Raw genomic sequence first — 26,762 nt, forward strand, 5'->3', positions numbered from 1 at the left:
CTGGCCACCTCCAGGTGTGCAGGTCATCCCCTTGGCCTCCGTGGGGCCAGGAGGACCAGCCCCATTTGATGGGGGCCTCTGGGGTCGCCCCTCAGGGGTTAAGTCACAGTCACTGACTGCTCACAAGGGCGCTTTGCAGCGAAAGGAAATAAAACAGACTGAACCAGACGCACGGAAAATAAAGCAGCCCACTGGTGGGGGCCGAGGGCATGCTGATAAAGCCATTGTAAGCCATCCTTCATACCGCCACTCTGCTAGGCAATGTGAAGCCATATATAGATGTGAAAGCAACCAGCCCCCAGTGAAGTTCAGGCCCCCCTCGGAGCCAGCAACCACACACTGCTCTGAGGGCACTCAGTGTGCCTTGTGCTCTCAGAATAACTCTCCCACTGGCTCTTGTGTTGGCAGCGGAAAGACTCTTAACTTCGGGCAGATTCAGGGTGACCATGGCAGCTTGGGGACAGAATATTAGCCCGTGGACACTGGTACTCGGGTCATCTACTTCGTGGGCTGGAGCAAGGCCTTGAGGAAAGGGACCGCAGGATGGGTGGTCTGGGTGCACAGCACGTGGGGAGGGGCAGGACTGGGGGGCTCTGGGTGGGGAGGGAGGAGGTGGCAGGGGCATAAGGCCATGAGTGTGAGCAGAGAGGAGCCCCCTAAAAGGAGGCAAAGGAGCCAGCAGGGGTGACTTTGTTGAGCCTGACCCTTAGCTTTTCAAAGTAGTTTTCTTTTTGTGTTAATGGTTTTTAATTCTTTTTGAGGCTAATCTGGAATCTTCCCTGTTTCGCATTTGAAAATTTCCAATTTTCCACCCACGAACAAATACAGGACGAGTGCTGCTGACACCAAAAGGGCTGACACCCTGATGCTGAGGGCACAGTGCAGCCAACGGGATGTGTGAGAAATGTCCATTTCGAGAGAAACATTCCCAAGATCGGAACTGAATTCCTTCTGGCACCCCTCCTCCAGTGGAAGGGGGTTATCCATCTTTGGACGATGTCCTCACCAGCTGCAGTGTGCCCTCTGCAGTTTGGAGGTGCAGGGACGCAGGCTCCATGCAGGCAGGGGCCAGGCCAACCTTCCTCTCTAGAGCATTCCCATGCCGGGCACAATTCCATGAACGAATAAATGACCTGCTGCTTTTTCATCCCAGTAACTGTTTGGGTATCAACTCAAAGCAGGATGTATTTGAAGAAATACAAATAGTGAACCTCAATGAAGAGGCCTGCGTGACTCAGGCGAAAAGACGGGGGTGTCCGCAGAGTGTGTCCAGAGGCAACGCTACACTTGCTGGATGAACACTTGATGAAAAATAATTGCAAAGCCACAGACGGATGCAAATGAGACCAAGTACACGAAGGAATGATCATTATCTTTATTCATACACACTGGCTTCCAAACTACAATGAATGTATCTAACAAAGCATAGCATGCAAACAAAGATTAGAGGTTATACGAATTAAAGCAATGCAGTAATTTATACATCCATTTCGCCTGCTAGAAACCAAATGTTATTTGACAGTTGAATGGCCTCTACGTTTTGTTGGTAGGTGCTTACACAGAAGGAAAAACTTCAACCTCCATCTCTTCCTCTTCCTCCTCCATACAAACTTGGGGTCTTATGTTTTTCAATGAACGATTTAAGCATGACGCGTCCTTCTCCCCCCACCCAAATCATGTAGCAAAAACAACGATTTCAAATGTTTCTGACCAGCTATAAAAGATATTCTGAAAAACCCTAAGAGAAGAGATGAGAGGTGAATTTTTAGACTCAAAAGAATAACAGCCTTCATGTACAAGTTTGAATCTAATTCCCTCAAGAAAGGAATCACATTGTTCCAGGAAGAGTTTCAACAAAAATCTATAAACAATCACAGGAATAAATACCCCTAAAGTTAAGCAGAGGAGACAAAGACACAGTTGTTTAATCAGAAAATGCAAAGCCACCGTTTTGTCTTATTTTAGAAAAAAAGGGTTCTTATAAAGTGGACTTGATCCCTATTTTCTGAAAAGTAGGGTTCTGTCTACTCACATAAGGGGTGACCGTGCAACAGATGCTGGCAGGTGCACTTCCTGCCGCCTCTTCCTTCCTGGGGACATTGGAGCATTTTGGAATTGCCCAGTGGGTATCACTGAACTTTCACCGAATATGAGATACCCGGGGACCCGAGGGGACAGGAGACAAAGCTGAGGAAGCACCCCCCAAGCCAAAAGGGGGTCACAGACCTCACAGGGCAAGAAAGGGGGTTCCAGGGACCCCTGGGGAATGCTGTCCTGGAGCTGCACCTGGAAGGGGGACAATAAAGCCATCTTTCCTGTGGTCCCAAAGTTTCTAGACTTTAGACAGTTGTCCTCAGTATCTACTGAGAACACGAAGGACATCATTCTGCCAACATATTCCACCTGAACTCCCAGTCACGGTGATGTGGACTTCATACCCTACTGGCACGGGAAAATCCTGCAGTGGGAGTGCAGGTCAGGGGTGCTCTAGCTAACTCCAGGTGAGTCCCCCTACAGGCTCCATGTGGTTGGAATCTTATGAAATTGTCAGTAGTTTTATTTTAAAAACTCATTTTTAAAGAAGAACCGAGTTATTAAAGTTCTCTGTAAAAAAGTACAAATAGCCCAGTATATTCAGATGTTCTATTGGAATTCACAAATTAATTTCTTCCATAAGGTTTAAAAAGTCTTTGGAACTTGTGGGCCTTAGTGTAGGGTCATTGTAAGGCTATTTGATGACCGAGTTGGACCTGCACGGTTATTAACTGACACCTGATCACACAGATCAGAGGCCCTGGGATCCTGATTATTCAGCTTTTAACCCTCCCGAAGAGACCCCGACTTGACAAAGTGAACAGAATTGTGGTTGACGCCATTTCTAGACGGCTGCGTACGTCCCTGTATAACCCAATTTTCCCATTTTCCGTATCTTCCAACAGCAGAAACACTTAGCATCCCCTAGACGTGCTGCCTCAGCCTTATCGGGAAATGACAGAAATACTTACAGCCTGGTATATTTCATAAAAATGTAACCCAAGGAGCTCAAGGAAATGTTTAAAAAAATATCCCCAACACTCCTTGTCGAATTAGTGTGGAACCGGAGTGCCCCTTTCCGTCACTGGAACTGCCGTGCCCTCGCTGTTCCCGTAACCCTTAAAGTCATCATCTGTGGGTCCCTGCCACAGCATCATGTTTCCTGACCACGGCTGTTCAGTGTGCTCAGTGGGGGAACCGGCACTCCTGCCCTGGCTGGGCTTAAAGAAACAGGGAACCGTGTGACAGGCACACACGAGAGACAGGTGCTTCATTAAGACCAAAGTGAGAAAATGACAGTCAGATGGTGTCTCCTTTCTGAGGCTTTTAAAAGCATAAGACTCTCACTTTGCCCTCCTCTTCAGGGCTGAGAAAACAAACCCTAGTAAAAAAAAACCTCAAAATTTCTCCTGCTAAGTGGACTCAGGGGGGAACTGGGGTGTTAAGCTGTTCTCGTGACGTCTCCGTTTCCATCCACCCTCAGCTGCTGTGATTCTCAGCAAAAAGCCACGGGGGCAAGTGGGGGGGGACCTTCTTGCAGGACGGCCCAGAGAATTGAGAGCCACTTCAAAGGAGGGTGCGGAAAGGGGCTTCTGGGAGCAGGTGAGGATGCTGTTGGCATTTGGGAGATGTTTTTTAAGGAGGAACAGACGTTGTCCCTGGCAACAAGCTCACTCTCAAGGACCAGCAGACAGTGCCTTTCATCTACACCGACAACTTCCGATGGAAAGCCACTGGAAACAGCAGCTTCCTTTCCAAACGCCCGCTCCCTCCTGGCCTCCTCCTACTGCAGGCGTCCTTCTGCACTCAAACCTCCTCTTCTAGAAACTCTTTACCGACCTCAGCCTCCAGCAACCTCCCTTCTCAGAACGTCAACAGGTGGTCCTTGGATGGCTGCACCCTCCTTCCAGCAAGTCACCACGCTCTGCTCAGGCCTGCGGCTCAGAGAGGGGCTCAACCACCATTTGCTGGCCTCTAATTTTCTACCAAAAGCTCTAAGAAGAAAACCTGACACGTCTCTGGAGAAGAGACAGGCAGTGACTCTGCATGAATATGTACCAGGTCACGGGGGTAAAAGAGGAGTGGATGTGACCAACAGCAATCACTCCGGTTCCTGGGGTCTCCTACCAACCTTTTGAATTAGCTCTTGCCTCGCGTGAACCTCCCATTAACCTCTGAGGGCCACACCTGGCAGGACACTCCAGCTACTTCATTCAAACCAAGCCCCGGGTGGGTTTAGTCAAGATGCCAAGAGAGGAGGGCAGCCAGCTCACTGCCTGCAGCCAGAGGGAAGCCCCGCCCTCCAAGGGAAGCGAACACAGGGCAGTTTGAATGGCCTTTCAGAGTCACCATGTCTGATGGAGACCCAGACTGTGCTAGGTTATCCCAGGGGCCTGGACTTCCACCAGCCCTGCAGTGCTCAGTGGGTGGTACTTCCTAAGAGTCCCTCAGTGACTTGACCCTTCAAGGCATCATTCTTATTCCAACTCTTTAAAACGGCAGCTCCTTCCCTGTTTTACTTCACATGACGCCCAAGGAAGGGAACCATACCTCCGAGTTTTATAAATCGATTCTGCTAACGGTTACTCGCATGATGGGTTCTTTCAGCAGAACTGTCACGGGCTGCTCTGATTTTAAAGCATTAGCTTTTATCTAAATTCAGGACATAGCAATGTACCAAACACACTGCAGCACATTATCACTGGCCCTGATTTTTACTGTTTTCCCTTCAACTTTGTCCTCAAGCCTGATGTCTCTCAGGCAAAGGGCTGGGCCCCACCCCCGACAGGGCATCGTCTTTTAAAACTTTGCCACAAATGCAGGAAGGATAAAAACCAGCTGAGGTACTGAGCACGTTCCCGAGAGAACGATGAATCATTTGGAAGCGTACTGGCTGCTGTGTGAGTGAAACCCGGAGCCTGCTGCTGGCTTAAAGCAAGCAGGCAGCCCGGGGCTCGGGGACGGACGGTTCACGACCTTGTGAGCTCCCTTCTGGGACCTTCCTCACCTCCAGAGCTGGGCTGGGGACCCGTCCTGCTGTGGCTCTGTTCTGGGGCAGGGGGACCGGCTCTTTTGTTTCTTAGGCTCTTTCTAAACCCTTTCCTATCAGACTCAATGCGGTTCATGTGGGGAGGAAGTGTCCCCGAATGGGCACGGCCCAGCAGGACTACAGCACTGGATGTGCTCGGGCCCCTTTTGAGACCTGAAGGTTACGGCCCCTAAAACATGGCAGAAGAAGTTGCTCTTTCCTGGTCTGACCCATTCCCTGCTCCATCTCTGCCTCCGATCCAGCGTTTCCAGCACAGAGGAGGCCTCTCATCTCTAAGACCCCTCTGTGGCTGTGGGCGACCTGAAATCCAGGCAGAGAGCCAGAGAGTAAACATGAGAAGATGCTCTGCCGGGAGGTACTTCGGGGGAAACAAGGGGAAACAGAGTAGCCCCTGCAAGGACTGATAAGTGTGTCCACTGTGAATGCTTTGCTCTAGGTGACTGGCGCTGCCGAGGACCTTGTTGTGATGGTGTTTCGTTACAGAAATGCTCCTCGCAAGACAGGAAAGGCGGGTTCTAGCAGCAGCTGGGAGAAAATCTGCAGCCCCCCAAGAGCATGCATGGATAGCCCCCGGGGGCTGGCTGTGCCCAGGGGCTGCCAGGAGCCGACAGCGGCTCGCTCTGGGGCAGCCAGGTGGACCGTGTGCTTCTGCTGCGTCCACGCACATGTACCAGGGAGGGAAGCTGCCTGTCCCTCCTGCCCTGACTCACCAACAGTCACAAAGCTGAAAGGCAGAAACAAAAAGGACAAAGTCCAGCCCAGGGACCGTGACAACACGGTATCTACACAAACATACTAGGCACACTGGAGTCAAACGTTCCCCACTGTCCCCGAGGAAGAGTGCTACGGGGGACCAGAAGAGAGGACGGCCTTAAGAAACGAAGAGGGAGTCTCATCTCAAAAATAATCCCCTCAAGCAAAACTTCTGTCTGCAGATAGAATCAAATATTTATATATAGGTATATGATTAAGCCTAATTGATCAGGTAAAGTAGCCATTCATTTTTGAAATGAGATCTACTGCAATAAAAAATTAATAGACCCGATCCAGCGCCAAGGCAGGGTACGTACGGAGTGGGGGCGGAGGGCGGGAGGAGGCACGGCAGCAAAGAAGGAAGCTAAAACTTAACCATAAAAGCAGATTAGAAACAAGAGCCTTCACAAATATAGCACAGTGGTGTCTTATAAAATTAGTATAATACTCTCTTTATACTTGATACGATTATATCAATAATATAGATTCCACTTGTTATTAAGGTTTATTATAAACATGCAAAATCCATTGCATGATGCATTTGCAAAACATATTAAAATCCTTCTAGCGATAAAACATCTTCGAAGTGATAACGCATCCAGGTTTCCTGAGTCTACAGCTCCAGGGGTGTCATTCAACGTGAACTGGAAATGGGGGACCAAAACTGTACCGCTGTCCATCCCTAAGAGGACATGGAGGGCTGGAGACGGGAGGGCAATCAATGCTAGGGACCGAGGCTAGAGTCAACACTTGGATGAACTTACTATACATCGTACTCTCGTAAACGACACCGCAGCCTGTTAAATAAATAAGCACAAAAGGGGGTGGGGCGTAGACACGTCAGCTTCTTAGGAAGCAGGTAGCAAAATATCGGTGTTGGGGTTGGGGTTGGGAGGGAGGTTGGCTAACAACACTCGTGAGTAGTGGCATGATTGCTGATGGCACCCTGGGTCCAGAATAATCTCCCAGATATTAAAATGAACATTACACACACGCTGGTTTAGCCTTGATCTGAAATGATTTCACATGCTCCTTTAGCAAAGTCCTTAGAAGATTTGGCCTCTTAAAAAGAAATGCAAGTATCAAGACAGTTATCAACCACGTCGGGTACAAGACGACTGATTCCCCCAAAACCCATCTGAGGTTTTCTTCCTCTCTTTTTCCTTTTTTTTTTTAAAACTGGTAACCGCTGGACCGTGATTGGGTTACGGCTGTCAGTGTCTGGGAACAGCGAGCTCGCAAGTGCTTGCCAGGTGGATTCAGATTCATCCCGGCCTCTCGGATTCTAGGGACTGTTTCCATCAAGGCAGAGAACAGAAGCAGAGGGTGTTTCGAAGCCTCCCCCGCCCCCCAGTCCCACCTTGCCCACTCTCTGGGCTCCCCGCTCTTTTCATTCCAAAGATGTCTTGGGTGGAGATGCTTCCAGCTCCCTGGACTGGGGTGGATTCATTTTAGCATCTCTGGTCGGGGAATCTGGATGGTGAGTATCAGCAGAGGATGTGGGGGACATATCAAATTGTACCAAAGGGGGGGGGGGCAAGAGCCTGTCTGCTTTCTAGGAAGGGTTACCCTACAGCCAGATGTGACCTCTACATGATTAAACTGGACACTGGACATGAGATCACCTTCCGCTGAGATAATGTTTTCAGTTGTGAGAGAAAGAGACTCTCAACAGCTGATCACGTCTGGACTAACAACCCTACAATTTTCAGGCCTCCATCTGGAACAAAAAAAAAGCTGTGGCCTTAAAATTTTAGGGTTGGGGATCATTGCCCACTGCTGGGGCCGGGGCCGGGGGCTGGGGAGGCATTTGCTCTCGGCGGTTGCGTTTCATACCGCGCTCTGGAGGATGGGGTGCACAAACTGGGGGTTGACATATGAGAACCCTTCGAAATCAGACTGGTCTATGTTAGCGATAACCAGCTGATCAGGTGGTGTTAAGACAGGCTGCCCTCGCGTGAAGAACTTGTCAAAGTTTTCTGCTCCTTTGCCGCACTGTGGAGAGAGAGAAAAAAGGAGGAGAGGTCAGTAAGGGAAGCCAGGAGGCCGCTCCCCGAGAGCTCTCTGCAGGGAGGGGCGCGGCCCCCAGGGGGGCGGGAATCGGGGCTGGTTAGGCAGGAAGAAGTCTGGAGGACCTGCAGGCTGACTGGATTCGAAAGCCAGGCACAGCAAACAGTAACCGAGAGTCACGCGGTTGTAAATCGTCAAACACCCCTGGAACTGAAACCCTAGGTGGGCAGGCAGTGCCGGGAAGGCAGCAGCAAGGAGACAATCTCTTTCCTTTCGCCTCCACCTCACAGAGCCATGAGCTGGGTGTCACACGCACAGGGCCATCGGTCACACTTCTACATCAAAAGGCTGGGATGTTGGGTGGGAAGGGGGCTGTTACCCCCGAACCGAGAGGCTGAGAACACTGTCTCACGCACGTCTGGTCCTTCGCAACCATGTTTGTAATAAAGTAAAAGCCGTGTTATTCTTGTCTTCCAACTGGGAGGTTCTAAAAACCTCAGCCCCTAAACTAATCTTCAGCCGGCATAGGGTAGGTATAATAGTAAGCCTGGGCTGTCTGTTCTCGAGCTCAGCCAGAACTCAGCAGATCAGGGTACATCTGGTCAACTAAGAGACAGGTGACCACGGAGCTCATTTGTTGGTGGTTTTTGCTGGAGGTTTGCACCGGTGCCCTGAGGAGGCAGCGTCTACCGCCTGTCTCAGATATTCCTCTCCTCCTGGGTCCACCAGGGTGCTAAATGCAGGTGGGGCTGCAGGCAGAGCTGCCCTGTTGGGGCTGCGGGGTCTGAGAAACACAGCAGCTGAAGCAGCACTGCTTGAGAGCCCCACCCCAAACAAGAGCAAGGGGTGTCTGCTCACTTTCCCAGCCACCCAGAAGGGTGTGGCATGCTGGAGTCCCAGGATCCCAGGGTGGCTGAGACAGAGAGTGCTGGGAGGGGACCCAGTGATACGAATCACAACTTCCCACACGTTGCAAATGACTGACATCCCTCCCCCTCCCCTGGTACTGCAGGGCAACATGAATTGATTCTGAGTTAGCAGAAGTCTTTGACTAGCCAGGCATTCCTGCATCTTCAACAGAGGTTAGCTCGAGGTAAACTGTGAAGCGGAGTCCACCCCGTTTTACCTGCAAAATGAGGGGCATGGTCGTGCCTCCCTCCCTGGACTGCTACAAAGGTTGCACGTACGGTGTTTCGTGTTTCTCACAGAACCCAGCACGTGGGGAGAGCACAGTGCCTACTGGGGTTACTTGGGCAATGCCAGCTGAGCCTCACAGCTCACCTCCTCTGCCACATCTCTGTCCCATCTTCTAGAAGGTTTCCTTGAGAATCCAGCTTCATTATACTTTCCCCATCCTCTTATCATTAAATAAAACCTGCTCCTAAGTCCCTGCCTCGGAGGAAAGCATGTCACGATTTCCAGGTAAAGTCTTCATACGGACAGCATTCCTTCCTGGGGTGGTTTTCATTTTTGTAAGCCACCACCTGCTTCTTAACTGGAGGAGAGTTCAGACCGGTGACTGTTGGGTGGGGATGTGGAGAATGAGTGGGGCGGGGGGATGGTTTTCGGCCCTTCCAGTCACTCTGCAGAGGCCCTACTATCAGCCCTGCTCATCACGCAGGTCCTGCCTCCCACAAGGGGGACGGTAGGCCTTTCGCGTCACGCTCCACGTTTCCAGGGCGCTCTTCTTGGAAGAGCACAAAGCGCCTTCGAAGCAAAGGTCAGCGGAAGCCGAGCCTGCAGCCTCCCACATGCACAGGCCATTCCGAACCATTCAGAAGGCTCTTCAAGGGAGAGAGAGAGGCGCCATGTTTCTTCCCATGAATTCATCAGGGGTCTGCACTGGATTTGTCAGTAAAACCAACCAACCAACAGCAACCAACTTCCACAGAGCACCACATTCAGACGCAGCTGCTAAGATGATAACAGCCAGGGAGGCTGCTTCACATCACCCCCCAACAACAAAGAACTGTTGGCCCAGAGGTCAACAGGGCTGCTGAGAACCCTGAGGTACACCAAGAGGGCGACGTGAGGCTGAGTGGGTCCCAAGGTCAGAGCGAGGACAGATGTGACAGCCAAGCTCGGAAACTAGCCATACTTGAGAGCAGAGAAGGGAGAAAGTGCAGAAGTTACAGGCAAAAGTATCGTAAGCAAGTGTGACAGCCTTGGTGGAGTTGGCTTTGAGTAGAACATCGTTTGGGAGCCTGATTATTCAACATCCATTGCCTGGAAGACTTCATGTGAATCTACTGGAGGTGCTCCCCGTGGCTGGGACATGTGCTCCCTTAAAAAGGGATCATTTGCATTGCTTTATTGATTCCTGGCCTTCACTAACTATGCAAAGATGAGCAAGAAGGAATTTATCAGAAACAAACAAAAGGGGAAGTCTCGAAGAGGAAGAGGAGGGTACGGTACGATCTCTCTCCACTAGCTGGAGATCCGTTCGTGTAGCTCTGGGTTTGTCCATCTGTTCCATGAAAAGACTGCACAGGTCTCTGTGCAATCATAAGGGTCAAAGGAAAGACTGACCCTTTCCTCTGAGGATCACCTTCAGAGTACTCACAAATCAGCTTCCAAGGGGAATTTCTAAAAGCCATGGCTTCACTGCCAAAGAAAAATAAAAGACAAAGTAAAAGAAGAGATCCTAGGATCTTAAAGGGGGACCACATAGACATCAACACCGAGAAATCTGGTGACGGGGATGACACTTGAGGACATGAAATTCTAAGGCTGGTGTCCAGAGGAGAGTTGCTCCCAAGGGCCACTGTAGCTTGTAAAGCCAAGTTTTGTGACACATGGGGCAGAAACCCTCACTGCATCAGGCTTCACGCCGTGACTATGCAGCTGACTGGAGCTCAAGGGGGGCCACGGAGACCAGGGCAATCCAAGCATGGCTCCGTGACCACCCTGCACGGGAATGCGACTGGTGGTCTGGAAACGGCGCCACCGCAAACCCCCTCCCCTTCTTTCTCACTCTCGACCGCTTTGGAATTTCCCCCTGATCCCAAAGAGAGAGAAATCACGTTTTAGCCAATGAAAGTCTCTGTTAAACCTGCTCACTTAGGTGGAGAGGACCTGAGGTGCGGACAGGCTTAGAGCAGGCAGAGAGTAAAAACTCGGTGTCCGTGAGTGGGTGTCACAAACCAAGGGGGAGAGCCGCCCCCACCCATGTAGCCTGAGGATCAGCTGGGATCCAAGGACTTTTTACGCTGAGAGAGATCACACCAGAAACAAGATGCTCCCCCCAACCCCAGCGTGAGAGGCGTGGGGAAAGCATGGCTATTTTTACCGCAGGTTCAGCTGGATGAGAAATAGCACTTGTTTTTCCACCACAGAGGGTAGCAATGAGCCCTCCACAACCCCTTGTGAAATCAGGCCAGAAATAGACAATCGCCTTTAAGCCAAGTTGGAGACCTTGAATTACTTGTTTTTCGAGGTGTCTGTGCAAAGAGCTGCAACTGTTCTCGTACTGCCGCCACTGCCTACTGAACGGGATAATGAAAACCAGGGCTCCTTGGATCCTTGGGGGCATCAACAAGCTATTGTCTTCTGAAGGCAGAGAAGATTCTTCCAACCACCTGGGAGCCGGCCTAACACACGGCCATCCGCTTGGTGGGCAATGGGCCTCAGGCGCCACCTTGAATCTGAGAGGGAGCAACAAGAGGGATTAAAAGGTTTAGGGGGGATGGTCTAGTGGAACCGGTGGATGCAAGTGACCGGGTGGTGGTGCCAGCAAAAAAAGAAGCTGGCCTGATTGCAGACATTCTCCTGGTGCCCCTCGGGGATGAGCGGGAGGGTGATCACCGCAGGAAGCGCAGCATCCTCTGCAGTCTGTGACCGCAGGCAGGTTGGGTGGTCCGCGGCCTCAGAGCTCCAGGCCCCCTGACAACCCACAGCAGCCAAAGACAGCACTCGCTACTTGTGAGCAAAACCTCACGGCTGGGTGTGCACTGTCTTCAGCTCCAAAGACCACCCGCACCTTTCACCAACTGACGCTTTTGCCCCCCGGAAGGTGAGGCCTGACACAGCTGGTGGGGGACAAAGATGTAGGGGAGGAGGGCGGGAGGAGGCAGCCCAGATCCGGCTGGGCCAGCACGTGAGCCCGGGAAGCTCCTCTGATGCTCCCTGAGACCAGGTGACGTCTGTGTTAGTGCCGTGTGCTACACCCAAGGGAAAATGGGATGAGGTGAATCACCTACCAGAGGCCAAGAGCCCAGGGAACGGCTTAGGGCAACACACTGCGCCTCTTTGTAAAGATAAAACGGGGATGTGAATGTCCACCTTCCGTGGCGCCATGAGGGCCGAAGGGACGGTGTGGGTGCGACCCTTTCTAAACGATCAGGTGGGATCCAGACCTAAGATGCAACATGAGCGGCAAGTGCCTGGCATGTAACAAGGCACGTGATTAATACGTGAGAGATGAACGAACTAATAATCACCTCCCTGCCTTAGCTCTGAGTTCAGGGCTTAACTCTTGTTCTCTGGATGTTCCTACCCATTTGGTAAATTCGCCAGTTAGCAAAATGAATCCGGGGGAAATCAGCCCAGGAAGAGATGGGCCCCGGGTGGAAACAGATTTCAACGCTCCCCGATCCAGAGCCCCGTGTGGCAAACGGGCCACTCTCAGGCCTTTGCATTCTGCACGAAGAGCTGCGGGGAAGAGAGTGAGCCAGCCCCGAGGACGCCGGCCTCTCGCCTGTGATTCTCACCTGGTCACAGTCGTGTCCTTTACACCTTGCTGCCTCAGTGATGCAGAAATTAACCCCACGGTCACTGGCGTGGGGATCACAGGGAGTGTGAGCAGCTCAAAAACACTGCCATTTCCAAGCAAAACACCAAACCAAACTCGGGAGGGCAGGAAGAAGGCAGAGCAAAGCCAGAGGAAAGGTGAGTCGCCAAACTAAGGGGAAAGGAAACTTACCAGGGTGCAGAACGCCTCTGGGGATTACCAGATGCAGCAGGGATTAGGGGAACCTTTGCCCGAGTTCCGAGTCCCGGCTTGGGGAACTGGCCACAGCCCTGCGCCGCGGTCCTGGCTGGGGGTATAGTAAGAACACCGCCTATGTCTGTGCACGGCTCCCTGACTCGCGGTCCTGCGCTGTCTTCCTTTGATTAAACACCCAGCGACATAAACGAGCATTCTGCTCTGAGCCTCCTGGGAAGTCTTGTCCACACTATAGAACCGTCCAGCGAGGGGGCTGGGTCCCTGGGTGGCAGCCGGGCTCTGCCCTTTCTAAGAAGATCAGCATGCTCCGGGTGGGAGGAGGGAGGGGGGCCTTCCGTGCATGACCAACACAAGCAGGAGCACACGCTGAGGGTTAAAAGTGAGGTTAGTTTGCTCATCAAGTCACCCAAGATTCTGCAAATGTGCTCACCGAAGGCCTGGATGCCCACTGAAGCCAGTGCATTTTGGTACAGAAAGTCTGGAGAATAAGAACGGACAGAGGAGAGCATTTGGAAAACAAGTCAGTGCCTGGCCTGGGAACAAAAGGAAAGGAGCGGCCCGTGCAAAGGATGCTGCACACCCACGTGAGCCGGCATGGCGACGCCTCCGGGGCGGACTGTTGCATAAAGGATGCAAGGTGTGCAAAACAGAGCGCATGGTACCACCTCCTCCGTGTGTGTTCGCCCACGTGTACAACTTTCTAGACAGTTACAGAAATGATGGTGAGCAGTGGGAGCGGCCACTGGGGAGGGGGAGGGGCCGTTTTCTCATTTTATGTCCTTCTCTACTGCGTAACTGTCTGCTTCAGCACACAGAGGTTGTATTTAATAACTGTTCAGAAAGCGACTGGGACCCCTTTCACCTCCTGCCAGCCTTACCTGGGATGAGAGACTGGAAGCAGGCTGTGGTTTCTCAGGCAAAATGAGACAAGACTCATCTCACCTGCCACCTTCGAGCACATCTCCGAAAAGGCCAATTCTGGTCTGGAGGGAGCTGGTTTTACGGATGGGTTTGCCGACAGACACACGGTTAAATGAGCGGGTTCTTGCAGGTGTGACAGCCCCGTGTGTTTGAGGGCAGAGGCTCTGCCTTGTGGTGGCCTGTGTTCTCCAGAATAAAAGCACGCATGCCACTTGGTCTTTCCTTATGCTAACGAAGGGCTTTAGGGCATTCAAGGCTCCTTCTCCAGGAACAGCTGTGGTAATGCCCAGCCCTGGGGGAGACCTTCGCTTCAGACCACGGGACTTGTCAGTTCACACAGGGTCTGCCTTACCCTGTCACCCTCCGCGGCAGCTCGCTGGGCTGTGCGAGAGAGCTGCTTGTTTACATGGACGGTTATTATAGAAGTCTCATTGCTTCCTGTTTTTCTTTCCAGCAGAAAAGCATCTGGGAGAGTGATTATCAAGGAATGGGAAGGCTTCTTGCGTCTAATTAACCAAGTCGAAGATGCTGTCTTCGACTGGTTTCGAGGCTTAAATCAAGCCAAATTACATCACAAGATGGCAGACTGAAGTCTCCCAAGGCTGGTTAGTGTTTGTATGTTGTCAGCGAAGTTCCCTGAGTCTTGAGAATCTTGATTTTAATTAGCATCACTGCTGCTGGTTCCACGGAAAGACCAAGAGAATGAACCTACCTGCTAACCTGGAAGAAGTGATTAGACGCTGCCCGAGGCCGCCCACCGACGGCACTGATCACTTGCACAACCACCCCGGGGCCTCCCTTCCCTTCACCTGGGTAGCCGCTGCTCCATATAAATAACTTTTCAGAGCCATTGTTAAAAGAACATAGGACTATGAGATGTCCTTATTTCTAGGAGACACACACGGAATTACTTAGGTGTCAGTCTGCAGGTTACTCTCAAACGGTTCCAAGAAGAAATTGCGCGTACGTCTGTACCTACACGCCCTCATCAGAGGTGCCGGGGAAGAATGACGCAGCAAACGTGGTGAAATGTTAACATCTGGGGACTCTGGGGAAAGGGGATGCAGCAATTCCTCACACTGTCTTTGTAACTCTTCTGCAAGTCTGAAATTAACCATTATTTCAAAATAGATTTTAAAAAAAAGTTAAAAAGGAACACTGCACTGACTTTGATCATCAAACCATCATCAAAGTCTCTAAACAAACTAACGATCCTGTGAAATTAAGGACCTCGAGGCGATCAGGAAAATGACCTTTGCGCATCTCAGCACAGAGGCACCAGCGCTGGGCTCGCCAAGTGCCTGCTTCCTTAGGTTCTTGCTCCAAGGAAGACAACGACCCGATGAAAGTTCTCTTTCTTCTTTTTTGGTCTCTTTTTGATAAAATGACGACAGCAACTTCCCAGGAGGGCTACCCGTGAGAGGCAGGCCTATTTCCAAAGTGCTCTGCTCATCCATCAATTCTGGATTTATTTCTCGGTGTAGATTAATTCCTCTCTCTCTCGAAACTATTTAAGTACAGTGAATGGTTTTGGCTGGCCTATGAACTGGCTAGTCTGCTCCTTGGTGCCAATGGATAAATTTAAAAAAAAAAAAAAAAAGAGCCATCAATGAAGTATCCACTTCCGATATCTGTATAAACTCTTACTTATCGTGGACAGGCCGAAGGCTGTTGCTGGACGTTCTATTCACGTGAATAGTAAATCAGGATAAAAGCCTACAAAATTCAAAGTGACACTGGATCAGAATCTCAGGCTCACGTGTGCCTCTGAGGGCAGCCTGTAGGGACCAAAACCCGGGCCTTTTATTTTTTTTTAAGGCAAAACAGAAAGAAAGAGCTTTCCTTCTTCAGGGAGTTCTCAGGACGCTGGGATGGACACAGGCTGGCGGCATCATTCTTTTATGTGACCTCCTTGTTGCAGGATGCCACGGGAGGTGGCCCCGACCCTCTCATTTCTCACTCAGTAACTGAACGTTAACACTTCCGAGGACAACATCATTTTTAAACTTAAAAAAAGGTTCCTTCCTCCATGGGATCTTCTGGACACGAAGGAGCCCCTTTTTGTTGACTTCAGTTTGTCGCTCAGAACATCAGCCAAGTGCTAAGGGTCTTGCTTTGCTGTGTTTTCTTGAAGAGAAAACTGAAACCAGCTTGCTTGCTGTGTGCTTGTTTTCTTGTTTCTGTTTTTTTCCCCACAAAGGAGGAAAGGAAGTTAGCTACGTGGCTCCCTCCTCTCCAGGAGAGAGAGAATCACAACACAGCCGTCTGTTTTTGCTTTGGCTTTTGTTTTTCAAGATAAACCGGTATACACAAGGGATGGCCCTGTCGTCTAGAAAATCATCTTCACCTTCACATGGGGACATGGGTTCTCCCACTGTGGGTGGCCCCAGGGCAGGCTCCTCCCTCTCGACTCCCACTTCTGTGCCTGCGATGCGAGCAGGTGCACCTCTGAGCCTCCAGACCCGCCCCTCCCCAAGGGGGGGAAATGGCCACAGTCCCACCTGACCCGGGTCACCCTCCCCTCTCCGCCCTCCTTTATGTGTGACCTTAAACAGAACCCAGGCCATGGCTGCACGGCAGATGTCGCTGTGAGATGGAACGGTCTTCGAGGAGTCTCCTTTTCATCAGGTACATCGTGAAATGCACCTGGGCAGTGGAATTCCACATTCTCCAGGCAGTTGGGTGTAGCTTCAGTGATGTCACTTTGGTAGGCAGGAAAATGAAAAAATCCAGGACACTATGGAAACCTCAGTCCCTCCAGACAAACTCTGTGGCTGCCCAGGGAGCGAACGCCTCTACTCTCAGAGACAAGTCAGTGATTTCGGAATAATCTTTCACTAAAGGATCAAAAAAAAATAAATTAAAAGTAAAACAATGAGACTCCCAAGCTTACAAGCACAAACTTGATCTCCAGACGCACCCTGCAGATAACCGTGGGCACCTGAAGTCTTATTGCCGGTATTTACAATAACCGAGGCCTTGATTTCACGGGAGCCAGGAGCTTACTGTCCTTAATCCGATAAATCTCAGGGAAAATGATTCTCCAGCATTTGCTATAAAAGCATTGAGCAGACTTCACCAAGACAGACAAGTGTAGCCAGCCGGGGCTATAAACCTGTAGAGCAGAGGAGAGCTGCTCTCTGAAGTGGGTTCAGCGCGCGCGTTAAGTGAGGGCCTCTGGCAGAAATCGATCTGCCTGGCTGGCTATCTGCAGCGACAGCGAGGCTGCTGCCTCTCTCTCTGAAACACCACAACTGCCTGTCGGAGAACACTCAGCTCTGGACCTTTGCTAGAAACTCTTCTGAATTTTTAATTATCTCTGGAGGAGGGAACTACACTTTTTTATTGAGAAAGTTGGGAAACCACATCACAGGATAACTCAGAGGCAGCTGGGTCTCTTCTGCTGCGGTCCTGCTAAACCTGGCAAGCTGGGCAACCTCGATGGCGAGCTGACTTAACGTTGTCTTCTTCCCGGGCGAATGGCCTCTGCTGCCCCTTGGACTGTTCCCGGCACGTGGTGTTTCCACCTCGGCTTGGCACACGTCCTCAGAGTCTGCTGAAATGCCCCGTTCACCCGAGATTAAGGGCCACGCTCTGCTGCCACCAGGCAGGGATGAGCTCTCCAGGGACTCCAGGGCCCAGAACTTTCCCAGCCTACCCCCTCGCCCTTGACTGGCTCCTGCTTTGGGACAAGACGTCTGCCGCTCACTCCTGCAGTCGCTGGCTCCCAGCCTCCACCATTGTTTCTGCCTCCCTCCCGTCCTTTTGCATTTTATTTTCCCTAGCTTCTTCCTTTTCCGTGTACAGATTCTCCAGCGCAACGTGGGCAACTCACTGTGAGCGGAAGCGGTCTCTCCCTTCCCACCAGAGCTCTTGCCAAACAGGCCTTTAACCTGAAACCTTCAGTTTTAGGGCCTCCTCCCATGATTTCTGCTTCTGTGTGTTTCTGGGGGGACTGTTTCTTCACGGCCAGAGGCAATTTATTCTTTATTTAAACCAGCACTCAGTTGGAAAATGAGCAGCAGCAGCAGCCCTCCAGGAGTAGACAAACACACACGGCTCCCGGCTCGACTGCCTGCCACGGGGTGTGACTGCGTGTCCAGGGACTCCTGTGGCCCACGGGGGACAACCTGCATTCTCGGCTGCCGGCGCCAACCCACCTTCCTATTTCCCCTCCATCTGAGGTCAGGGCCACAGTATCCACAGCGCGTGGGAGGTGATGCAAAGAAATCATCTCTTCTGCAAATGCAGTGGGAATAAATGGAAGAAGACGTATATCATAGCTGACTCTGCATCATGTCATTTCTTTCCAGAAAGTGATGGACAAGTCATTGTGTTTTGCTCAACACGTAAAGCAGGGTCAGTGGGGGTCCCTACGAGGCTCCCGTGGAGAAGCTAAGCTGCCTGTAAGATGCTGTTGTGTACCCTTCATGCTTAATTTGAGAAGGCTAAATAGATATGAAAGGGAAGAAAGAACAATCCCAACAGAATGTGCTCCTGAGGCAGTTTGCAGCATCATTTATCACTGTCTTCATCTTCCACCCTGTTAAAACCAGCTTTTGTAAACTGGAGGGCCAGGATCCTAGGAGGGCCTCCTGCCATCAGCATCCAGGCCTGGCTGCAGAGAGGAAGGGGTGGCCGATACACAAGGGCCTTCCTTGAAATGATGATTCAGGAGGAAGTCAACTGACCCAATTCATTTCAGTTTTTCTTCAGTTTATGCTAAAAATATCTTGGAAAAATAAAATTCGTGGGCTCGCCACCAGCAGTTTTATTCTTGGAGGAGAGGATACATAAGCAGATTTGACGAGGAAGTTGCTGCTCTAAGAATAAAGCCGTGTGCCACCCACTCGGGAACTCAGCACCCCGGGAGGGTCCCCTTTGCCGGCTCGTGGGCACCTGTCAGAGGAGACAGATTTGGGCCGAACCCAAAAACCAGGGATGCTTCTAAAGCTGACTGTGGAATAAAGGTGCTCTCTGTGCAGTCCCAGGAGACTACCCAATACTGGCCAAGACGATGGCAGAGCTGGAAGGCATGGATCCACTCGGCCCTTAGAAATGGGATGCAGGGAAAAGCAGCCTCCTTGGGAAGCACTGCAAAGTGGCAGGCGGTGTGAGTGAGGAGGCTGGTGTCTTAAAGACTCTCAGTTTATCTCCAGAGATATAAATGTTAAGACGAAACCTTGGTGCAGTGGCGAAAGGATCCCAGGGTCAAAACACTGGAGTTTGCAGCCAGGTTCCACAACCTACAGCTGTGTGTCCTCAAGCATGTTGCTCAGCCTCTCTGTGCCTCACTTTTCTTAATTATAATTGGGGACAACAGTAGCCACCTCCCAGGGTTGTTGTGAGGGTTAAATGAAATAATTTGTAAAGCACTGAGATCAGTGCGTAGTGCACAGTGTTTGCAAATACACAAACAAAAAAAGGGGCGATTTTCTAGGAAGTCATATAGGAAGAATCTGAATGAAGGTGGCAACACCAGGGACAGTGGCTGACACGCAGGTAGTCCTTGCAGCAGGGATGGTGGCCAGTGTGGGAACCGAGCCCAGGGCCCACCGGTGGGCTGGCTGAGACTGAGTTATGCTGCCATCCATGTGAGGCGAAGCCAGGGTAATTGAAGACAAAGGACAGGCCCTGTCAAGGACTCAGGGAAAGGAACGCAGCTCTGCAGGGTGGGCGAGGCCACGACGTCCAATCCCCAAAGCAGGCCTGCCCTGGTTCTCTCATCGTGCTGGGGGCACTCGGTAGCCCTACTGGAGGGCGTGGTGGCCACAGGCCCCCCCTTACTCTCAAAGTCAGCAGGAGTCCTGCTGCTCAGACCACAGGAGCAAGGCTGGTACCTGGCCATTCTTTTCAGCCTGCAGAGGCCAGGGGTCTCCAGCCTCCTCTCTCCAGAAGAAAGGGTAGGCGGGACCCCCTACCCCGAGATCTGGGGAAACCAGGCTCAGGCAACAGGCCGCGTCCCTGACTCACCACTTTGGGCTTAAATGGCGGCTGGATCTCCCTGTTCTCTAGCTTCTCCCAGTCGATCCTCCGGAAGAAGGCGTGTTCCCGGACGTCCCTCTCTCCCTCCGGCCCACAGCCCAGCCGCTTGCCGGGGTGTTTGGTCATCAGCTAGAAAGGAGGACGAGAAAGAGGATCTCATGGGTAACATGGTAACATGGTGACCAGAGTTGACAATACTGTATTGTATAACTGAAATTTGCTGAGACTAGAACTTAAGTGTTATCACCAAAAAAAAAAAAAAAAAAAAAAAAAAGGTGATGTGAGGTGGATGTATTAACTCCATTGTGGGAATCCTTTCGCAATGTATACGTGTATGACTTGATACATATATCAAATCATCACACTGTATAAATATATTACCATTTTATTTGTCAACTACACCTCAATAAAGCTGGGGGAAAAAAAGAAAGAAAAACAAAGGATCCACCAAAAAAAAAAAAAAAAAGAGGAAAATGGAATGCCAGATGATAATGCCTTCCCTCTTGTGCTTTGCCACCAGCCCCAACAGCCACCAGCCCCGAAAGGGACGCCTGGGCAGCGTCGCAGGATGCTTAGCAAGAAACTCAGTGGCTCCCACCGAGGGATGCCAACTCACGAACACAAGAAGTGCGGGCCTTTCTATAGTGATTTTCCTGTTGTGAAAATGGGGAAGCAATCTGGACCCACAGCCAAACACAAGAAGAATTTAAATAGCTATCTTTAAACACTGTCTCAGAGCTAATGCCATTCTGTATGTATATTATACAATGTATATGAAAAGGCACACAATCACTAAAAACTGCGTGTGCTGCAAGGATCACAGGCCAGTATCACATAGGAGGCTTTGTAACTAGCATCGGATGCCTATTCACCTCCTGGACTTGATCAAAGACTCATGGTTTGGAAAAGTAGACGCTGTCACAGCACAGGTGATGAGTTAATTTCAAACCCGGCGGTGTGGGTACGTGGTGCCTCTGCCATCTCTCTTAGAAGCGTGGGGAAGCCATCTCCTCTGTCAACCCCCTCGGTCCATTATTATAAAAGGAAGCCAGATCTACTCACGCCTTTGCAGATGGAGACGGCCTCCTTGGACAAGGACTTTGGATACGAAACGTTGTGCTCCATGATGGACTGAAACAGCTCATCCTCGTCTTCACCATCAAATGGGGGCTATTCCCAGAAAAGAGAGGGATGGGGATGGGAAGATATCTAGGCTGAGTCATCATTCATTACCACGGCCCCCGAAGATCCAATTCAGTGCGGAGAAACAGAGCGGGGGTTCTCAGCACGCCGCAGGCTGCAGGGTTAGCTCCGTGAATCTCTTGTTAGGTTGGCGGCTGTGTGTGTTTTTCATTTTTTCCCTCTGTCCCTTTAATTATCGTGCCTGGGGCAATCCAAACCAATCTTGAGGGAAAATGTTTTTGAGTAATGCTTTTTAATGATTTGCAAATAAATTATAATCAATCCAAGACTCTTGTAATTATGTGTTAAAGAAATCTAATTACGACCAAGTGAGGTTACGGAGGGCCCTGGGTTCAGAAGGTGGGGGAGGGTGGAGAGTGCTAATGCCTTTGGATTCTGTAGGAGGTGGTGAAGAGGACTTGCCCTGCCCCAGGTCTAGGAATTCACACCAGGGCCCTTGTGATGCAATGGGGAGCTGCTCTGTGGGGGGCCTGACGCCTGCACGGAGGCAATGAAGAGAGCTTAGCTTCCTCTGGACACCTCTGTCCGCTTCTATTGGGTTACAATCCCCATATGGAGAGCGAGAGGCATGGTGCCACGATGGGAGGCCATGGCTTTAAAGTCAAGTGGATCTGGACCAGAATTCGAGCTTTACCACCTCCTAGCTGGGTGGCCACAGGCAAGTGACTCACTTCTTTAAGACACAGTTTTCCCATTTGTAAAATGGGACTCCCTGGTGAGTCTGAGCCTGATACTTTGTCTTATGCCCAGTAAGTGCCCAGTGAAGGGTGCTTAGAGGTCCTGGTAAGAAGGCAGATGAACTGCCTTGGTGGGGGCGGGGTGGGCTATCAGGGTCTTCAGGAGGAAGAGGTGGGCTCAGGATGCTTTCCAAGCTTTATCCCCCAGCACGTCTTTAATCCCAGAGGTCTAGCAAATTACCTGTCACCTTGGTGGGATGGCACACAGCAGAAGTGGGTTTATGGGAAATGTCTTAACACTCCTCTTTGGCTCGGCTAACCTTGGGCTGAGCGTGAGACGTGCGGACCCCCTATGTTTAATCTCGTTAGATTTTCCTTCCATTGGAAAAGGGGACTCAGTCACTTTGGCTGACATGGTTAGGGCTCAGATAATGCCAGTGCCTGGCTTAATTTTAAATGACATCATGGACCAAAGACAACATCCAGCATTTCGCCCTGAGTAAGAGAGAGCAGCCGAACCAAGCAGAACCCTCCCCACAAGCACTCACAGGTCTTTCCAACCCGTTCATCTGACCTCCAGCCTTCTTCCTCCCTCCCAACCCCAGCCCTGGATAGGAGCTGGGCGTGGGATCAGCACGCAGGAGCCACACCCACCCGAGGGAAGGAGGCTGGGTCCATAAAGAACTCTACCTGGGGACCAGGTATGGGAGACCAGGGCTGGTGCCTCTTACTTTCTATTTATTTTTGTCTAGGCATATAAATAAACAGGTCTCTTTTCCAGTTGTAAGTGCCTGGTGTAAAGAATGTTCAATTTGGTCAAAGTACTCAGGTGGCTGAGATCTAAAAGTGGCCGGGGTGTGAATGACCAGAGTCGAAGCCCAGGTGAGCTTCCCTGGGCAGAAGAAACAGGGTGCCTGGGGCGCCCACAAGGCAAGCCAGTGCGGGGCAGACACCCCACTGAGGAGTGCAGGCTGTGTCACTGGCAGGATGTGTCACTCCCACGGACGGAGCGCAGAGCAGGACAGGGAGGGGCGGGGCTGGGGCGGTACCCCGCCAAGAGCTACAGCAGACGCCAGTCCCACTGTCCATCCCGCCACATCTTCTCTGCCTGGTAGCATCCACCTACTTCTTCTGAACACCTGTTATGTGACTCCCGAAAAACAGGCAGTTATTTTCCAGTTACACTGTATAATTTGGAGTTTCTTGCTTTTCACGGACTGTTGCCAACACATTTTCTCTGTAGCTATCAGTGTTCCCAGTCAGGTTAACACCGTCACCAGAGACTGACTCATGTGTCCATGGGCACATGTCTAACTGCTTCCAGCACTGTGTTCTCATAACGAATGCTGCTGTAAACACCTCTGCACGTATCATTTTTGTTTTCTTCTCCGAATTACTTCCTAGGACTAATTTCCCAGGTGTGGGCTTATGCAACCAAAGAATGTGAACATTTTTACGGCTCTCGTTAAATCTCTCCAGGTCACCCCTGGAGCATTCTGACAGGTAATCGCTTGCTCTCAGGCCCTGGTGTTGAAGGCAGGTCAATGGTGAAGTGTGACCATTACATTCACTTCTAGCTCCTGAGCCTGGGGACCACAGGGGGTGATGTAGGATGGAGGTCCTCAGTACAGGACCATTTCGGATTGCCTCCCTTCCCCACCCCCCAAGTCCCTATGATTCGTTCTAGATTCCCACCAATCTGGACTCAGTGTTTCAAGCTAAGTTCCCTGTTAGCGATAGACTTGGCTCAGTGTAAAAAATTTCTGAACCAGGGGTGTCTTCCTTAGTGATGTGTAATTTGTGGATTTTAAACAGGTTGAGGGGTGATGGTTCTTCACTCTTCCCAAAATGCTTCCTAAATCACTTCCCTGCCGTGTTTACGTGCAGATCACCGATGACCGGGGGAGGGGCGCGAGGGCACCCAAGGACACTTCGGGCTGAAGTTCTGGGATAAGGGACCCATTACCGATCCAGCAGGAATGAAGACAACGCACAAACAGCCCCGGCAGAAAGGCACATAAAGAGGAGAAGGCCGGTCCGTCCCTTTATGATGGATGCCCGTGAACGCTTTGAGCTGCATGATGCCCATTAGAGGGCCAGGTAAATACTATTTATGCCTGCAAGTAATCATATTTGTCAAGCAATCCAGGAACTGAAGGAAGACTCAGGCTGCTTTATACTTAAGTGTCCCCTTGTCTGCTGACAATAAATAAACCAAATGAGAAGAAAATTGCAATAAACTATCTTTTTTTTTCCTCTCCTGCTCATCTTCAGCCCTCTGTGATGAAAGAGGACACATTTAGACCACAACCCTGACAACAACTTTATAATTAATCTTCCTTTTCCATAACAGCGCCCCTTCCCTCTGCTGGGCCTGGGGGGTTCCTGCAGCTTCGGGGGCCATGGGTAACAGTCCCTGAGCCTTCGTTATTCTTTCTGGGCTGAGTCATGACCCGGGAAGACGTTTGCATGTGCACTGAGGAGTCAGAGAGGAAGATAAGAAGGGGGATTCTGAAATGGAAAAACTGTGTCCGTGGCAGGACTTAGATTTAGAGGAACCATGATTGTGCCCGAACGTGGGATGCCTTTAAAATGTCATATTTAAAGAGTGTCAGTGTTTTAAACAGAAATCACGAAAACCTGAAGGGATCATATAAGGCAGGCTGACTGAGAAGCTGGCTGGGAACTAATGAAAACGTGCCAGGGTGTTTTTAAGGAACCACTGGGTGCGGGAATCTTCAAGTCCAGGACCTAATGGACGGTCTGCAAATGAGGCAGGACTTGAAAATTCACCCCAAAAGGGATGTCCCTGCAGGAGTGCGGCATTTCCTGGGCTCTCCCCCAGGGAATGAAGTCCCAGGAAGGCCTGTGGAGGGAGGGAGGGAGGGAGGCTGGGGGCGGAGGGTGCGGTGGGGGTGACTTTGCTGCAGGCCTGGGTTCCAGTCTCCTGCCGGCTCATTTTCCATCTTGTAAAGGGCCCTTGGAAACAGCTCTGCTTGTTGGCATATGCAAATGTGATCCTTAATGAAAGCAGAGTTTGTTTTCTGGGCTCAAGAGTCAGAGCATTCTAGTGGGATCAAGGAGGGGAAATCAGCTTTTTTTGTGTGCCTCCGAGAACAGCAGAGCTCCCAGGGAGGGGCCAACAATTCAGTCACATTTTACTGTCAAAATTCGAAAGAGGGGAAATTAACTTCAGGAGCAGGCAACTTGTGTTTTCCCAGCTACTGTCTCACTGATGATGGTTCTGTGTAACCTGCTTTTCTGTGTTTACAAATTGAGGAGGTATTTAGCCTAAGAAGAATGTTTCACTGGGAGGGGAAAAAGCCTAAATAAATCATATAAAAATCATTTTTTTTAAAAAAATCAAGTCTTAACATCACTGAGAAATAAAGACCAAATTTAGGTAGAACCTACTACCTTTCAATACCAAAAAGACTGCTTTAATACCTATAAGATGTAAGACATAATGAGAGAGAGTAAGAAGAGGTCACCAGGGGTCCCCCACCCAGGGTGAAAGCCAACAGTCTTGGGATGATCTCTAGGCTCCCATGACCTGGTGCCCTTCCTTCTTCTCTGACCTCAGGCCTCCTACTGCCACTCTGCTCCAGCCACATTGGTAGCTTCCTCTCCATTCCTTAAGCGTAGCTGAATGCTTCTGCCCCAGGGCCTTTGCACCTGCCATTCCCTTTGTCTGGAATGTTCTTTGCCCTGACACTTCTGGTCTTCACTTCATTTTCTACACGAGGCCCTCCCTGACCATCCTAGCTAAAAATTCAACCCTCCTCCAACACAGCATCTTCTTTCCCTGCTTTGTTACTTTTCTTCTCAGCGTATCACTGTTACAGGCAACCAACTGATCAGACATTTTTTTTTAAATCCAAAACATTTTAAAAAGCACAACTTGAATTTCCCACATACTGGCAAATGCTTACATGGCATTTCTATTTGGATTTACAACCCTGTATATAGCGTTTACATTGCATGAGGTGTATTAAGTAATAGAGAGATGATTTAAAGTATATTGGAGGATGTGCACAGGTTATATGCATATGCTATGCTGTTATATATAAGGGACTTGAGCCTCCAAGGAATCTGGTATCTGTGGAGGGGGTCCCAGAACTAGTCGCTGCAGATACTGAGGGATGAACGCACGCATTTTCCTCATCTAAACTGTCTGCTCTCTTTCTCTAGAATGTGAGCTTCGTGAAGGCAAGGATCTTTGTATGGCTCACAGGCATCACCGTGCACATTCAATAAAGATGCACTGAATGAATAACGGATGAGTCAACGGATGTAACATGTCAGAAAGGGTGACTTTTTTCCAGGAGCAAAGATTCAAAGGTTTCTTTGGGGGCAGTTTGGCTGCTCAACCTGGGGACTCCCTTCCAGCCTCTCTTAGGAGGACTCTTAGCCATGGAGCGTCACACACTCTGGCCGACCTGAGTGCTGGGAGTTATGAAAAGCCACCCACAACAGAATCCTTTGTAGGGAATATTGGCAGAGATCCGACGGATGCTCAGCACGCCTGCTTCTCCGTGCTGAGCTCACAAGTACACGGCACGTACTTCCCAGCCGCTTGTGTCTCAGCGGGGCTGTGGGGCCGGTGGGACACAGACGGGAGAGACGCATGCCACCTCCAGGTTTGGCCCTTACAATGCTCCCCGTAACTGTCCCCTTGCTCCCTCTTCACTGGCCAATTGAATAAGGAGGCTGCAGTGGAGGAGTCTGAGGTCCTAAAAGATGCTGGAGCCAATGGATGGAAGAAGCCCAGGTCCTAGTATGATCCCGGGATCGATGCTCCCCCTCCCCCACCTAGGACTGTGCCAAGAATGTAAAAGACTCTCCTGTTGTTAATCCACTGAGAGTTGGGTGGGTGGCGGCGGCGGGGGGGGGGGCAGTGTTTGTCAAAGCAGCTAGCGTAACTTACCTTACTAATACAGATATTAAGGCTGTTACATTAGAAAGAGCCACATCAGGCAGTAATGCACTTGGTTATCCGATACATGTCACACTGCTAGGAGAAACCTTATTTGCCTTTTTCCAACTGGAAGTTCAGCCTCACTGGACTTTTGTAAAAATTACAATGAGCTTCCAAGGGAGAGATACGGGGAGATGGGAGAAGCTATTAAACACTTTAAGTTTAACTAGCTTCTTCCTCTAACAATAGAACCGACTTTACACACGG

At 50.6% G+C, this 26,762-nt stretch overlaps 1 protein-coding gene across 3 annotated transcripts in view; it reads right to left on the reverse strand.

The window, feature by feature from the left end:
• Positions 1–1,360: 1,360 nt before the first annotated feature.
• Positions 1,361–26,762, reverse strand: part of PRKCA (protein kinase C alpha) — a 361,417-nt gene continuing 336,015 nt past the window's right edge. Inside the window, exons 15-18 of one of the 3 annotated variants that reach the window (XM_074343523.1) lie at positions 20,760–20,867; positions 19,686–19,826; positions 13,222–13,269; positions 1,361–7,831 (exon numbers count right to left, since the gene is read on the reverse strand). In XM_074343523.1, coding sequence (XP_074199624.1) covers positions 7,667–7,831; positions 13,222–13,269; positions 19,686–19,826; positions 20,760–20,867 — 462 coding nt within the window. In that variant the 3' untranslated portion in view covers positions 1,361–7,666. Of the gene's footprint in view, positions 7,832–12,767; positions 12,883–13,221; positions 13,270–19,685; positions 19,827–20,759; positions 20,868–26,762 lie in introns of all 3 variants that reach the window. The other 2 variants (XM_074343522.1, XM_074343521.1) reach the window with 2 other exon arrangements.

The sequence above is a fragment of the Camelus bactrianus genome, chromosome 16, assembly GCF_048773025.1.
Source record: "Camelus bactrianus isolate YW-2024 breed Bactrian camel chromosome 16, ASM4877302v1, whole genome shotgun sequence".
In the NCBI taxonomy this organism is placed as follows: Eukaryota; Metazoa; Chordata; class Mammalia; order Artiodactyla; family Camelidae; genus Camelus; species Camelus bactrianus.